General features: G+C 40.9%; 1 protein-coding gene across 1 annotated transcript in view; it reads left to right on the top strand.

The window, feature by feature from the left end:
* Positions 1-17,308, top strand: part of C7 (complement C7) — a 57,031-nt gene that overhangs the window by 24,734 nt on the left and 14,989 nt on the right. Inside the window, 7 exon segments of the mRNA NM_001045966.1 lie at positions 617-860; positions 2,975-3,085; positions 6,670-6,836; positions 8,022-8,250; positions 11,101-11,272; positions 14,154-14,241; positions 16,275-16,407. Of these exon segments, the coding sequence (NP_001039431.1) occupies positions 617-860; positions 2,975-3,085; positions 6,670-6,836; positions 8,022-8,250; positions 11,101-11,272; positions 14,154-14,241; positions 16,275-16,407 (1,144 nt within the window).

Below are 17,308 nucleotides of genomic sequence, written 5' to 3'. Positions count from 1 at the left end.
ACATAAGTAAGATATAAAGGAATATAGATATTATTTGTTTTATGACTAACTGGAAATATGAGTGTAAAAACATTTATCATATTCATATTATATTATTCATATAAGTGAGAATTTAGTGTAAGTTAACTCTGTCTTGGATATCATGAAAAGATGCCTAGGAAGGGTTTAAAAGATCTCATTATTAAGTGGCTTACCCTGTAAATACCCCAGTATGAAAGATAAATTAGATCACCCTACTGATAAGTCATTGTCAAGATGTGGACTCTAAGGACATTATATCCCTATTTGTGAGATTATTTAGTAGTTAATGATGCTGATTCCTTTTTGCTAGTTGAGGAGGGCATAACAATTTTGTCTTGGGGTTTTAAAAGTTAGCTATAAAACAAGTTATGAAGTCATCACTCAGATGTTATTCCTGTTTGAGATTCCAAAAATTCCTTAGATTGCTTCAAGTGGGTGGGCTCAGAAGAGACCTCGTTATGCATCAAAAAAAAAAAAATTCATAAAGTCTGCATTAATGTAGGTGACTGTTGATGGAGACATTGGACCAGAAACTATTTCTGTTGTCTTTTAATCTTCAACCTAAAATGCCTTTTACTCTTTCTTATTCCTATAGAGTTATCAATTGTTGGTTCTTCAGAACACTGTTGAAGTGGCTCAGTTTATCAATAACAATCCGGAATTTTTACAACTGGCTGAGTCATTCTGGAAGGAACTCTCTTACCTTCCCTCTCTGTATGACTACAGTGCCTACCGAAGATTGATTGACCAGTATGGGACGCATTATCTTCAGTCTGGGTCCTTAGGAGGAGAATACAAAGTTATCTTTCATATGGACTCAGAAAAAGTCAAAAAATTTGGTAATTAAAAACATTGCTATATATAAGCATTGCAAGGATTTTAATGGGGGAATAACCTGTAGTTAAACTTTAGAGCTTTAAAATATGACAAATAGAGGTTAATTGCAAAGGAATCCAAAATTGTATGAATCCATTATACTCTACACAAAATCTTCCAGGCCTTAAGAAAAAGCTTGCCTACTCTTTTGGATAGTATCCTGAAATGAAAGTTAAGTCATTAGAGATAACTAGAGGGTGTTGATTAGATTTTTATAATACTTTTTGATCTCCCCATTTCTCAGATTAAGTAATATTCCTTGAGGAAAATGGATGAGGATTTTACTAATATTGCAGAAATCAAAATGTTTCAATGAAGTATTTTTTTTTATTTGCCTCTGTTCTTTACCACTCCCATGCCTTTAAAAACAAATTTGCTCTGAATATCACGTTTGCTCACTACCTAAGACTTGTAACAGTAGCTTAAATTTATTGATTCCTTCTCAACAGGTGAGTTGTCTATGTCAGCAATGATCCTCACTGTTACCCAGTGATATGCCCATTATGGCTCCTGCCCCACAGACTGAGAAATGCAGACTCAGTGCTGTGAAGAGACCCATCTCAAGGCATACAGATTGTAAGGAGGTCTAGCTGGCTCCAGCATCAGCTTAGCTTTATCCTTATGTTATGTTGCTGCTGGAATTGCCTGATTCTTGTTAGAAACTGGGCACGCTACTGAGTTCATGTTGGTTGATTCCACGGTGAGAGGATGTTCCCCACCAGCTACTGCCATGTTGGAGGAGCATGTGAGTCTTAGGATCCACTCTTCCTCTCCAAAGACCTTTCGGCCCTGGCTTATTTATGGGCCAAGTCCAAACTTCTTCCCAGTTTTGTCCTGAAGCTCACGGCCACCCTTGCTTCTCTATCCCAGTTCACCTCTTCAGTCAAGACTTTCTTACCACTTTGGAGGAGAGTAAGACTTTTCAGATGAGATTCAGAGGAGGAATATAGCCTTCTCTTGCGGGTAAACCACAATATTTTCTGTTTCCATTGACTATTTTCCCCCCTTGGGCTTAATTTTTTTTTTTTTTTTTTTTTTTTACCAATTATGGTTCAATTAGAATGTGAACATTTCCAACCTCAATAGGTTGGAAATGAATGCACAAGTATAGGTTTTTGTAGCAACAACAGAGGCAATATTTCTTTGGGAAATTAATCCAGAAAATGGCTTGATCTAAACTCAGTTTCATGATCATGTTTTTTTTCTTTAAATCTTAAAAGAAATGAAGAGGATTTTTAAAAAAGACTTCTGAGTTCGTAAAAATTTTGAGTAAAAATTTTACTTGAGCAGTTTCTGTTCTTCCCCAAAGTTTTAATTGAAATTAATCAAGGCTCCTGGGATATGATACATACAAGTGTTCTTTAAGAAATATTGAGTTTATTATAATATTGTTAGTAAAATTATATTAAAATGTATTTCTACTCTTTATTATTTTCTATCCTCTTTTTTAAAATTACATTGGCAAAATTCCAATTGATAATGAGTAGAAATTATAACCAACTAAGATGTCATTGGAAGAAAATGTAGAAACCAGAGCTGTTAAAGATGGAGACACTGAGGCACTAGAACTAGGGTTTTAGGAATTAATTACTATAGAACCAGAACCCAGTTTTTGGTGTCTCCAGTAGGTGGGCTGGAGGCCATTGCATATTAACTTTTACTTATTTGCCTTGTGCCTGAGAAGCTGACTGTTGTTGGGTGAAAGATATCAAACTTTGGGGTGTTCAATTTTAGTTCCCTCCACTGTTTCATATAGAAATCATCCATGTAACTCCACCCTCTGGTTAAAGATATTAGAAGCCAATATCAGCTGAATCATTTGAAAGTGAGACAGACACTTGATGCTTTATCCCTAAATATATGCATGTATCTTATTTTGTTTATAACAAAGATCAAATATTGCTTTTTCTGACCTTTGATCCTTCTAGAGCACTTGAAAATATACACATCATAACATTTTTGATTATATGGCCACAGTGGTAGGAAACAATCTCTTCTCCCACTCTCACACCTGGCATCTCAAAGAAGATTTTCAGCAAATGTGGAAACTAAGCACGTTTAAAATTTTTCCCTCCAGATTTCCATTCAGAGGACAAGAGGAAATGTGCTTCCTCACATTTCCAGTTTTTGTTTACATCATCAAAACAAAAATGCACAACGATGGAAGAGGTCTTAAAATCGGTTTCAGGTAAATGAGAAGGGGGTAATTTTCATTACAAGTTTATCCCCTTATGGTTAATTCGTGGTCTCCAAGGGACTTTGACATTTCAGCAGGCGTTCTATTTTGCGTTTTTCAAATACTTGGCTATTTTACCTGTGATCTCTCCGTCGGATGTCATGGACATCCATCTGCATCCATGCATCCATCCATCGTGCAGAGCAGAAGGTTCACTGGGTATGTCCTGTGCTCTGTAACTATGTCCTCCATGTACACCACCACTGTCTCCTGTGAGGATGGTTGGCAAACCAGTCTAGAAAAAGGACACCAAGAGGGGAAGCTTCAGTTTCACTCTCTAACATGGATGCTCAGTGCAGGCAAAGATTTTGGTGCATGGTGGTGGTGGTGATGGTGATGGTAGAGTAGGGGAGGTGGTGTGTTAGTCTTTGAGTGATTGAGAAAGGAACTGGAAGGGTAAGCTGATTTAGACTGTCTAGACACTGTGTCAGGGAGTTTGGGTTTCATCCTGATGGTGAGGGATGCTGTTAAAGGATTCAGTACAGGGAGCGAATAAATGAAAGATGACAAATATAAAGTTGTAGTGAAACAAGAAGGATTGAAAGGGAATAATCTGATAGGATAAAAACCAGAAGAGACGAGTAAAATGGAAGGTAGAGGAGAAGAAGCTGATAGCGAGAAGTGCTAGAGTGAAGTTAAGTAAGAACGTCTGAAGATTCTTTATTGGATTTGGTGATTAAGACTTAATTGCCTAAGATGAAGAGATTTTTAGTATGTAGGGATGTAAATGAGACTGTGCCGTGAAATGTGTAAGGCCATGGAGTGATACTGGGGCTCAAGTTCTCTTGGGATGATGGCAGAAATTGGGATGAAGGAGAAGACTGATGCAGGTGCTAAGGTCCTCATCAGGGAAGTGAGGATTCTTTAGCGGATAAATGCAAGGAGGAGGGAGACACTGTTAAGCCAGGCTTTAATTCTTCATTTACTTACTGTATTCATCAACTATTTATGGAACCTATAGTGTCTGAAGAAATTGTTCTAGGCACTAGTGAGGTAGCAGTGAACACGCTAGAAAAGAGGCTGTCTTCTTAGAGCTGACGGGACAAAGGAGAAGGACAAGTAGTTGAATAATGTGGAAATCCAATGATCTGGAAATAGAAATGGAAGTGGAGCTTTGAAAAGGTGTTGACATCAGCTATCAGCTGGGTTGGTGATTAGAAGTGGCTCATCAATGTTATTTTGTGTTATTTTTTCTTTCGGGCTTAACAAACAGGTAGCACTTACAATGTGCCCAGCACCATTTTAAGTGATTTACAAGAATTAGCCAATATACTCCCACCTAAGAGCTGGTTATTATTCCATATTTCCATTTTACCGACAAGGCACTGAGCCACAGAGAGCCACAGCCTAAGACTGCAGTTGGTGTCAGGCTTGAGATTCCAATGTCTGGCTTCATAGTCTGGATCCTTCGCTGTTGTCCTGGGCTGTTGTCTAGGGGAAGAGGGCCAGCTGAGCAGAAAGCTTACTGAGGCGTAGAGAGAGAGGCTACAGGCTTAAAAATAAATATGAAAGCTGATTTCTCAGACTCTGTATTTTGTAAACAAGCTTATCAGTTAAGGTGGTAATTCGCAGACTTTGGTGTGCATGAGGATTACCTGGTTAGCCTGTTCAGCTGCTCAGTCCACGGCTTTTCTCCCAGCTATTTCCTTCTAGAAATCCATCTGATATCAGAAATCTGCAGTCGTTCAGGTGATTCTGGGAGTTCAGGGACTGAACTTAGCAATACACTGCTTTAAAAGTGGTTCTATTTGCATATTAAAGATGTAACAAGATGAGGACACACTTGGGTATTTTTATTAAAATTATGAGACTTAATATTTCTTAATATTCTGATTATAAAAATGTAATTTTTAAATTTGTAAAATTGGATGAAATTATAAAATTTGATTAAAAAAAGGAAATGAAAATCAAGCTCTGATTAGCAAGTTAGGAATTTCCAGTCATGATCAGTGTAGAATCAGCTACACATGGAGATGAAAATATTTCTGAAATTATAAGGCACAGATATGAAAAAAAAGGGATTTGATTAGTATTTGAGTTTTTAAAAACACTTTTTATGTGTTAATGTATGCCTGTTAATTAAAAGCATTTTGTTTACTATAGTAGTCCAGATGCAATGAACTTTCCCTCCTGACATTTTCTTGTGAAAAATTTCTAACATACAGAAATGTTGAAAGAAAATAGTAATAAATACCCATGTACCCATCCCTTATATGTAATAATTATTATTTTGATATATTTACATATATATCTACATATAGTATTTATAATGTTGACTGTTTAGCAATACAAAAATATGTATTTAAAATATTTGTAATATTTGCTGAATCACTTGGAAGTTTCAAACAGCATAATGTTTCATCCCTAAGTATATACATGTATTTTCTAAGAAGCAAGACAGTCGCCTGTATAACAAATATTCTTTTTTAAAAAAATATGCTAATTTATTTATTATTTTTTAGAATTTATTTATTTTAATTAGAGGCTAATTACTTTATAATATTGTATTGGTTTTGCCATACATCAACATGAATCCGCCACGGGTGTACACGTGTTCCCAGTCCTGAACCCCGCTCCCACCTCCCTCTCCATACCATCCCTCTGGGTCATCCCAGTGCACCAGCCCCAAATATCCTGTATCCTGCATCAAACCTGGACTGGCGATTCGTTTCTTATATGATATTATACATGTTTCAATGCCATTCTCCCAAATCATCCCCCACCTCCCTCTCCCAAATATTCTTATTACACTAAGAACATTAAGAATATGAGTAATAATCTCTTAATAATCATCTACTGTTAGGTAATGATTGTGTCTGTTTTATTTTCTCTCTTAATAGATACTGTTTTTAGAGTAATTTTAGGTTCACTAAGTGATTGAGCAAAAAGTACAGAGAATCCCTATATCCCCAACCACGGGCACAGCCTCCTCCACTATCAAGATCCAGGCCACAGTGGTCCATTTGTTACAATTGATGAACCCATACTGACACAGAATAATCACTCAGAGTCCATAGTTTACATGAGGGTTCTGTGTATTCAGTGGGTTCGGACAAATACATAATGACATGTAAACATTATAGTGGGCTTCCCTGATGACTCAGTGGTAAACAATCTGCCGGCCAATGCAGGAGATATAGGTTCCAACCCTGGATTGGGAAGATCCCCTGGAGTAGGAAATGGCAACCCACTTCAGTATATTTGCCTGGGAAATCCCATGAACAGAGGAGACTGACGGGCTGCAGTCCATGGGATCGAAAGAGTCAGACATGACTTAGCAACTCAACAACAATCCATTATAGTTTCATATACAGCAATTTCACTGCTCTAGAAGTCCCTTAAAGATCTTAAAAATCCACTAAAAATCCCTCCTACTTGGCAACCACAGGTATTTTTACTGTCTCCATAGTTTTTCCTTTCCCAGAACGTCATACAATTAAATGGATTGTGTTAAAATACTTGATAGACTTTCAATTTCATTTTCTCATTCTCATTTCATTTGTACATCTGAACTTATTTGATTTTTCCTTGAGTAGAAAATGAGGGCAATTTGTTGCGAGGGGTCCCATTTGTCAGAGGAGGACATTCTGGCTTCTTGGCTGGCCTTAGTTACCTGGATCTGAACAATCCTGCTGGAAACAAACGGCGATATTCTCAGTGGGCAGGATCTGTACCTGATCTTCCTGAAGTCATAAAACAAAAGGTATGTGATGTTCAGCGCTAGGTGGCGGCCTGGATTGGAGGGGAGTTTGGGGGAGAATGGAAACATGTTTATATATGGCTGAGTCCCTTTGCTGTGCATCTGAAACTGTTACAACATTGTTAATCAGCTGTACTCCAATAAAAAACATTAAAAAAAAAAAAAAAAAGGAAGAAGAAAGCATCAGAAAGCAGTCATGTTTATTTGCACTGGGAAAGTGAGATTAAATCAAGGTGCTTAAACAGAGAAGGCTGTAATTAGCGTTTTCTGTATCCCAATTATGGTTTGTATAGTGAAATGAATGCATACATAATAGGAAACAGAAGGTTCATTATCTTGTATGTCCATATTTCAGTTGTAAAGGTTAAATGTCCTGTAAATCCCAAGAGAAATTAATGCTAACATTTGCATTTCTAGCATTTGACCTAAATTGGGTTATGCCTTCCTGGTCCCTGATTCAGAGGAGTTATAGATTCTTTCAATAGGAAGGTACTTAGGCTTGTCTAGTATTACATTTGTCAGATCATTTGTCTTCCTGTGCCCATGGTTTATCGGTTCCTGGAGTCATGCAGGTTAATTCTAAAAAGATAGAATCAATTTGGCTGGCAGAATTTTAGGATGTTTTATTGGTACAGTCAGTTCTTGTATAACACAACATATGTGTTCCTAAAAATCAGAGAGTTAGGCAAAACTGTGCAATAAAGACCACAGGGCTTATGGGGAAAATGGTGTTAGGAACACAACACACAAAAACTTGATCTGTGACACTCATTAAAAAAAAAAAAGACAGGCACCAGTAAAAACAGCTTCAGATTTATACATGTTAACTTGTTAAGAAATGCATAGTCTACAACATATGTGGCACATCACCTTGAAGAGAACCTGAATCTTGCAAGGGTGGAAATGTGTGGTCTTCAAAATTATCTTTTAATAACTAGAAAATGAAGGTCCTATTGGTTTTAAAAAATTTATGCATTCACACAAAATGCAAATAATATTCCTAGTTTTCCCTAGATTTGTCTTGTAAAGAAAGTGGGTTGCTTTCTTTTTTTATTTGAAAAAGAAATCGTTGGAATGAAGATAAGTGGCTTTTGATTTTATTTTAATGGGGTTGAGCCAAAATGCTGAAAGGAAAATATTCTTACTAGAACTCTGATTACTGACCATGTGATGTCTTTATCTGTGTAGCTAACGCCTTTGTATGAACTGGTCAAGGAAGTACCCTGTGCCTCTGTGAAAAAGCTCTACCTGAAACGGGCCATCGAGGAGTACCTGGATGAATTTGACCCCTGCCATTGCCGGCCTTGTCACAATGGTGGCATGGCCACTGTTCAGGGAAGCCAGTGTCAGTGCTACTGCAAACCGAAAACGTCTGGTGTGGCGTGTGAGCAAGGCGTCCTCTTAGGGGACCAAGCAGGTCAGTGTGCTGCATTTATGGTGGCCACTTGCCCTCTGGCCTCTGAGACTGTGCTTCTTCATGTATGGATATAGGGCAAAGTCTCATCAGGCTTTGAATCTGACTCTCCCTCTCTACTCCACCTCCAGACTGTAGCTGCGGGGGTCAGGGCCCTTCGCTGTCTCCCTGATTTCCCCATCTGAACTAACAGAAAGTGTCAGTTGCTTCAGTTGTGTCTGATTCTTTGTGATCCCGTGGACTGTAGCCTGCCGGGCTCCTCTGTCCATGGGATTCTCCAGGCAAGAATACTGGAGTGGCTTGCCAATTCCCTTCTCCAGGGGATCTTCCTGACCCAGGGAATGAACCCGGGTCTTCTGCATTGCAGGCAGATTCTTTACCATCTGAGCCACCAGGGAAGCCGCTGAAATAACAGACCTGCCTCCAGTCCTCCACTCTCCATTAGAATAGATTTATTGCCTGAAACATGTTCCATCCTTCCATGGTCATCTCAGTAAAGTTTTGTCTTAACTTAGGTCTACAGAGCTTTCGTCTGCACTGACCAACCTTTCTGGTGGCAAGCCTTTGGAAACACTACTGTTTTTATTTTCCATTATGTCCCATCAATTAATCATTCATTCACAAATATTTGTTGAACAACAGCTGTGTACTCAACAGAGCTTTTGGTGCTTTAAGTATTTAGCACATGAAGTTGACTTTATGAGTAGGCAAAGTATGAGACGATTTGTGTATATTTGTTTTTATATTTATTTATGTGGCTCTTTCATCTCGAAACTCATTTCTTAAGGTCAGAACTGTTTGCTTCCTTTATTCCTGGAGCCTGACATAGGGCTTGATTCATTAAGTGACTTAATAAATAAATGTTTGATAAATGAATGAATAGATGACTAAACCATGGTTGCTTATAGACAAACATCAAGAAAGCATCTTTGCCTCCTAATATCTTCCCAAGTGACCAGTCCTGATAAATTAAAATACCACCTCTGTCATTCATTCCTTTGAAGGGTTGATTTACAGCTGTTTGCTAAACTGGACCACTCCAGTACTCTTGCCTGGAAAATCCCGTGGATGGAGGAGCCTAGAAGGCTGCAGTCCATGGGGTCGCTGAGGGTCGGACACGACTGAGCGACTTCACTTTGACTTTTCACTTTCATGCATTGGAGAAGGAAATGGCAACCCACTCCAGTGTTATTGCCTGGAGAATACCAGGGACGGGGGAGCCTGGTGGGCTGCTGTCCATGGGGTTGCATAGAGTCGGACACGACTGAAGTGACTTAGCAGCAGCAGCAGCTAAACTGGAAGCTCCGCCTGCTGGTGAGGAATGGAGTAGCAATCATAAAACATCAAGCTCTTATTACCTACTATTAATACCGATGGCTCAGATGGTAAACAATCTGCCTGGAATGCGGAAGACTGGGCTCGATCTCTGGGTTGAGAAGATCCCCTGGATGAGGGCATGGCAACCGACTCCAGTATTCTTGCCTGCAGAATCCCCATGGACTGAGGAGACTGGTGGGCTACAGCCCATGGGGTCACAAAGAGTCGGACATGACTGAGTGACTAAGCACACACATACACACAACTCAATTTCTAATTGTGGAAGAAAGAGTAAGGAAGATTGGGTAAAATTATTATACAAATTATTTTAGTTTCGGTGTGCACAATACTGAGGAGTGAGTGTTGGGGAAGAGAGGGGAAGAAGAGGGATGTAGGTCACGCAGCAGAAATAGCTGCTCCTGCTGCTGCTGCACAGTCCAATTCTGTGTGACCCCATAGACGGCAGCCCACCAGGCTCCCCCGTCCCTGGGACTCTCCAGGCAAGAACACTGGAGTGGGTTTCCATCTCCTTCTCCAATGCATGAAAGTGAAAAGTGAAAGTGAAGTCGCTCAGTCGTGTCCGACTCCCAGCGACCCCATGGACTGCAGCCCACCAGGCTCCTCCATCCATGGGATCCTCCAGGCAAAAGAGTTCTGGAGTGGGGTGTCATTGCCTTCTCCAGTAGAAATAGCTAAGGAGCAGTAAACACCCTCTTCTATTAGCAGAAAATAATGCTTTGAGGGAGTGGTTCCTGAGATTAGTTTCTAACTTGGAAAGCAAATTTCTTAGTATATGTTTCAAATTCTCTCTTACCTGCCCCAAGGAACATGATGGGAAAAATACTAAAAACTATGAGACAGGAACCAGCCCTGAGGTGGAAGGTGGCCAGGGTGAGTGAGGAGGTACCTGCAGTTTAAGAAGGATGCTGACAGGAGGTAGACACATTTCTCCTACTTGCATATTTCCTCATGTTATACAGCTCCAACCCTGGATACCCAATAGACTATGTTCTTCTGAGGCCCAATCACTGTTTTAACAATAGGACCTTGTGTGCCTTTATTGAGAGACTGTGAGGTGATAAAAAAAAAAAGAGCCTGGATTCAGCTGTAAGACCGAGTTACAGTCAGGATGTGGCACTCGGCTGACAGTACAGCACTGGACATAGCATTTAACCATTTGGTTTTGGGTTCCATGCCTATCAAATGAAAATTTTAACAGACCTCTTGGCCACCTCCATTAATTCTTGTGAGAACTAAATGAATGAAAAAATGCATGTGGAAGTGCTTTGAAAATGTAAAATAATACACAAATTTAAGATATTTTTGCAAGAAAGTTGTTAATGCAGTCTTAATATGGACAGTCCTAGTCAGTGTGCAGGGACAGTCTGGGCATTGTGCAAGACCTCAGTGAACAGAGTGAAGGGAGTGCACTCCGGATTGTCCCCTCCCTCAATCACCACTTAGCAGAAAGCTTAGTATTAAGCACAGAAATCTTTCTCTCCAAGTGCTCTCCAAAAAATCTCTCTTTATTTGCAGGAGGGGTGGATGGAGGGTGGAACTGCTGGTCCTCTTGGGGTCCCTGTGTTCAAGGGAAGAAAACAAGAAGCCGACAATGCAATAACCCGTCTCCCAGTGCGGGTGGGAAATCCTGCATTGGCGAAACCTCAGAAACCAGGCAATGCGAAGACGGGGAGCTGGAGCATTTGCGGTAATGGAGTCCAGACCTCCTGGCAATTACATAAAACTCAATGCCCTCTGCAGACGCATGGAATACATTATGGCTGCTATTGAAACATTTAAACCCTATGTGATGATTTTATCAGGGAGTGCTTGGTTTTTAGCACTGGGGTCAGCTGAATGGGAGAGGCATGTGGCAAGTAAGAATCACTGAGAGTGCCTTGACTCTAGATGACATTCCTCTGTTCTTTGATCTGGACGTGCTAAAGTCGCTCAGTTGTGTCTGACTCTTTGCAACCTTATGGACTGTAGCCCTCTGTCCATGGGGATTCTCCAGGCAAGAATACTGGAGTGGGTTGTGTTTCCTACTCCAGGGGATCGTCCAGACCCAGGGACTGAACCTGTATCTCTTGCTTCTCCTGCATTGGTAGTTGGGCTCTTTACCACTAACATCACCTGGGAAGCCCTCATGTGTGCTTCAGGTTTTCCTGAAGCAGCTGTTACAAAAGGCTGCGGAACTGGGAGGTGGTCTGGCTCAGTGGATGTGAGCAGCAGCTTTGGCATCAAGCAGATCTGCCACCTGCCTGCTCTGAGACCTTGAGCAAGTTAACTGCACACCCCTAAAATTAGGATAAAAATAGTAGATACAGTGATAACAGAAAGTTGTCAGAATTAAATGAGGTTAAGAACACAAAGTAATGAGTACAGTGCCAGGCACAAAGTAGGCTGTCAATAACAGTTGTATTATTTTCAGCTTTACCACCCCTCTTCTTTATTTTCTTTGGACAAAGCATCAGGCACGTATTTGAGATGGTTAACATCTTCACTGATTAACCCAGTTGTCTGATACCGACTTCCTATTGGTCAGGATCTCGCAAAAGCTATCTTTAAAAATACTTCATTGCTGAATTGTTCCCCTGGGTTGGAATTCTTTATGGCACACCCCATTCTTTAACACCGTCTTTATTAACCTTTTCTGATCAGGGATTAGCAAACATTCTACAAAGATAATTCGAAGGTCACGTGAGTTGACGAAATGTAAGATGCTTGGGTGTGTGGTATTAGCATAGGGAGATGGGATGCCTTATTCCTAAGTCTTGGGTGCCTCCAGCAAGAATACTGGAGTGTGTGGCCATGTCCTCCTCCAGGGGATCTTCCCGACCCAGGGATTGAACCTGCACCTCTTACATCTCCTGCATTGGCAGGCGGGTTCTTTACCACTAGTGCCACCTGGGAAGTCAGCTGGCAAACATGAAATCTGGAAGGAGGAGAAAGCTGCATTCAGGGCACAGATTTCTGGAAAGACGAGGGTCTCTGAGGGAGCCTTGGCCCCAGTGGGTGTGTTTCCTCGCCCGCAGACATAAAGCTGGATGGACAGGAGCCTCCTAAGGAAGCTCTGAGAGAATTCTCTCTTCTTGGTGCTCAGAAGAGAGAAAATATCCTCTTCCTCCTTAGTACAAAAAGGAAAACTATGCTTACTGAGTCACATTTCTGAGTTTCCTCAGTTGTTGCAAGAATATAAGGAACTCAGCTCAGAAGGAGGTGACATTCAGAGGCTATTTGTAAGGCTTCCCTTCAGATTTCATGTTCCTGGAGTGGAGTTAATATTGGTGAAAGAGTGACCTCAGAGGCACCACTGATAATCATTGCCTAATGATGGCTGTCACCGTTACCATGATCATGATGCCGAAAGCTCGGCCTCTCTGTGCCAGTGCTGAATTAAATCTTGCAGACAGTGTTTTGGGTGAAGTAGAAGAGGATAGCTTTATTACTGTGCCAGGCAAAGGAGGACATAGCAGGCTTCTGCCTCAAGAAACTGTGTGTCCCAAGCCCAGAGGATCTGCTGAGGGGGTTTTATAACAAACGTCCAAGGGTGGGGTCTCTGACAAGATCAGGGTGTGTACTTGGCTTGCACTCTCTTCATCTCAGCTGATGGGTCTCCTTAGTCTTACCTCAGCTGTTTTCTTGGTTGCTTCTCCCTTGATGAGCAACTATTTAAATCTGCCCTTAAGGAAGGTCATGGAGGCTGGAGTCTTGCCTATAAGAATCAGGGGACAAAAATAGGCCTCCCTGCCTGGGAGCCCCACAGGGACCAGCTTGAATTCAATTATTTTGAGCCCCGCTAGAGATTGCCTCGTGAGAGGTAGAAAGAGCATAAGTTTAAGGAGCCTACAGAGGCTGAGGGGGGTGCATGGCATCAATGGGCATGAGTTTGAGCAAACCTCGGGAGATGGTGAAGGACAGGGAAGCTTGGCATGCTACAGTCCGTGGGGTTGCAGAGAGTCTGACATGACTGAGCGATTGAACAACAGCAACTGACTAGATTTGAGTCTAGTCCTGGTATTTTTTCCTCTATAACCTTGGACAAGTTACTCAAACTTTCTGAGACTTTTCCCACATATCTCAGGGGGTTACTGTGCATGTGAATTGAGCTGAGGCACATTTGTAGAGCATCTGCCATGGTGCTTAGCATATAGAGAGCCCTCCGTCAAAAGTGGTTATTTTGTGTTATCTCTCTTCCAGGATTACGAACTTGAATTACCTTATTTTCAATAGAGAATTAATTCTGTGTTTAACGTATTTAAGAGACAGACAGTAGGAGAAAAAGTAGTGTTAGATGGTTGTCCTCTAGAAGTCATATAAGGATGTGTGTTGTCCAAACACTTTTACTTCTTTTTCTTTTCTTTATGCTTATTTTCTGCACTACTGACCTGGTTGTTATCTTTTGGAAGCTCAAGTTTGTGTTTGTGTCGTGGATGTGATCAGATGTTTGGTTCTGAGAATGGCAAAAACATCACATCACATGATGGAGTCCCTTCAGATGCAAATGAAAAATTCACTGTAGTGTAAAATTTTTATTAACAGTAGCAAATCCATCACATTAATTATGTTTTATTTCCTTTTCTTTTCAGATTGCTCGAGCCACATTGTTTTCCCTTGTCTTTGGTTCCAACAAAATTCTGTTCATCACCTCCTGCCTTGAAAGACGGATTTGTTCAAGTTGGTTATGAAAGAGATTTTTTTCTTTACATATCCTCTTTGCTCTGAGTTCTAGCTCTCTACTGATGTTCATAATCTACTTCCTCCTCCTGTGATGAAGCAGTGCTAAAAAGCATTTTATGTGTGCCTTTCAGTTTTTAATCAGGTTTTAGTTTGTGATTTTTCTTCTTTGGCCCAAAGTGATTAGAATTCTGCAGAAGGCAGTGTATCTCCTATGGTAAGGGAAATCAATATCACCACCCAATGAATTAGAAATGTAATCATGCCAGAGGGCTGCTAAACATTTCCATTCTGAACATGAAAGTAGGAATCTATAAGCAAGGTTTTCAATATAGAGAACGTTCCGTATTTTTTCCATTGAAAGGAGTCGCTTAAAGTTTTTCATGACTACCAGGGCTGGGGTGAAGCATTCTATTTATTCTAGGAGCCAGTGAGACATTTAGCCAGTGTGACATTTAGCCAGTGTCTGGCGAGATATGGGTCATGGTACTTTGAGCAATTTTCTTGTTCAGGAAGGAACACGAGTCATCTGCCACTGTCATTCGGGAGAACTTTCTTGCCTTTGGGACCATATTAATTCATGCTCTTCTCACTCCTTGTTATGATGAAACTTTGGCTCCAAACCCCAGTAAGTGTCTCTGTGCTCACAAAGGAGTTGCTGTTCATCAGGATTTTCTCAACGCCACCAGCCATGCTTGGTCCATGGCAGTTTCTGTCTCTCAAATGCCAGGCCCTTGAACATATACTCACTGAGTGTCTGCTGAAATGTCCCCAGACGTAGGTACTATTCAGAGGTGTGTGCTGTCTTCAGCTGCAGTGCATGGGTGACCTGTAAAGAACTGGAGGTTCTAAACACTGTCCTGTGGACTGGCTACCTCACAGGCACCCAGGGAACTGAACAATAGATTATTACTTGACCTTTCTTCTCCCCCCAACACCCCTCATTTTGTAAGTTTGGGGTAGAGCCTGAGAATCTTTTTTCTTTGTTTTAAAATTGCTGCTAGTGATTCTGACAGAGACGGCCAGGTTTAGACACTGTTGAGTTAGACTTTCTCATACAGAGGTCCCTTCTGCAAGAAAGAGGAAGGGGCTAGAACCAAAGCAGATTAAATATCTTTCCCCATTTTCTGCAAATCTCGATGCCAATCTGGGTGCTGTGTTTCCTATCAACTCCCGTAATGGAGCCAGAATGGATCAGGATGAGCAGGACTTTGAGAAGCAGGCTCCATAGAATTTTGTTCTAATGCCCACAGCAGAGCTGTTCCAGCTGCAAGTCCTCTTCCAGGCCGATTTTCTTTACCACCCCCTTGAGTAGCAGAGAACTAAAAGGATAAAGAAAGGCACCAATAGAGAAACCAAACAAGCATGATGACTCCCTAAAGGCTCAGACTTCAGATTCTTCCTTGCTTCACCATGAAATCTTACCTCTTGGCATTATGGGCTAATGACATGTCCTCAAATCTGACCCAGCTCCAGCAACGTGACGGGGCACGGGAGGGTGGTGGGCGAAGAGCAACCTTATGCTTCTCTTAAAAGTCGTCAGTGGGAAATGCAGACTTCCATGAACATGTTGATACGATGTAAACATTTCTCCGTGTTCATAATGGCTTTTGTTGGGTGTGATTGCCAGTGGACAGCCCATAACACCTCACTAGGAAGAGTTGACTGACAAAGACATTTCTGAAATCTGATAACAGACTTTCCTGAAAGTATAAGAGAAGTTACTTGGGCAGTATCCATTCAAATAATTTTGATAAAATGCTTAGTACAGTGCTTCATTTGGGAAGCAGTCAATAAATTATAGTACAGTGGCATTAATATCTTTATTTCAATTAATGATGGTATCAGTGTTGTTAATTAGGACTGTACAGGAAAAAATTATTTTAAGGACAGTTTTCAAAGTGAGCTATTTGAATGTAGTTTGCCTAATGATTACAGAAGTCATGGTTTTTAGGCTGAATATATCTAAAGAAACAATTTATTAATGCAAAAGAGATGTATTCTTCCTCTCTCCATCTTTTATTTCTATTTAGGATGAAGGTGCCACATTTCCTGTTGGGAAAAACATAATGTATACTTGCAAAGAAGGATACTCTCTGGTTGGAGACCCTGTTGCCAGATGTGGAGAAGATTTGCAGTGGCTTGTTGGGAATATGCATTGTCAGAGTGAGTGGCCTTGGTCGTGGTATTTCATTTAAGATGAGTGGGAAGGAATAAATCAGAATAAAGAGCTACTCATCATGTACTCCTGTCTTGATCTCTTTTTTTTCCTGAAAGGCTCATATGATTCCAATCAGGTTTCAGGAGTACCTTGAAAAAATCCTCAGCTTTCTGTAGTTGATAGTGGTCCTGTTAGACGAGGCACATTTTACTACGTTTTTATTCCTTTTTTTTTTTTAAACTCTTTTTTGGCTGCACCACATGGCCCGTGGGATCTAATCCAGTATCCCTTGCATTGGCAGCATGTGACTAATGGAATTTTAATTACTGGACCACCAGGGAAATCCTAATTGCAATTTTAAAGTTTCTGGGGTAAATCAGAATAGGTCAGGAAGCTCAGTTCTAGCCAAGTTCTAGCCAGTTCTCAGTTCTAGTGAAGACATTCTTCAGAGTTCAGTTAGCAGGGATGTACTACAGTCTACTTCCTCAAGTGCTTTGGAGCCTAGTCTGTTTAGATCCAGGCCTCTGAGTAAGTGCTCCTGTATGTCATATCACCCTATCACTGTTCTCGGGTTTCCCTCTCAGCTGTTCTACAATGTAAGATTCTGTAGCAGATGGATAGACAGCACTACTGGGATGTATTTTTCCTATATTGATTGTTCTGTGCTGTGTGAGGAAAGTCTGCATGCACATACATTTTACTCTCTTGGGTACATACCTATTAGTGAAATATCTGAGTTATCAGGCACACACACGTTTAGATTTGGTATGCTACCGATTTTGGTGAAGAATCCACTTGCAGGGCAGGAGACCACTTGCAATGCAGGCAATGTGGGTTCAATCCCTGGGTCAGAAAGATCCCCTGGAGAAGGAAACAGCAACCCACTCCAGTATTCTTGCCTGGGAA

The sequence above is a fragment of the Bos taurus genome, chromosome 20 (genome assembly GCF_002263795.3).
Source record: "Bos taurus isolate L1 Dominette 01449 registration number 42190680 breed Hereford chromosome 20, ARS-UCD2.0, whole genome shotgun sequence".
In the NCBI taxonomy this organism is placed as follows: domain Eukaryota; kingdom Metazoa; phylum Chordata; class Mammalia; order Artiodactyla; family Bovidae; genus Bos; species Bos taurus.
Note: the sequence above shows the minus strand (reverse complement) of the source record. Positions and strands in the feature narration are given on the sequence as shown.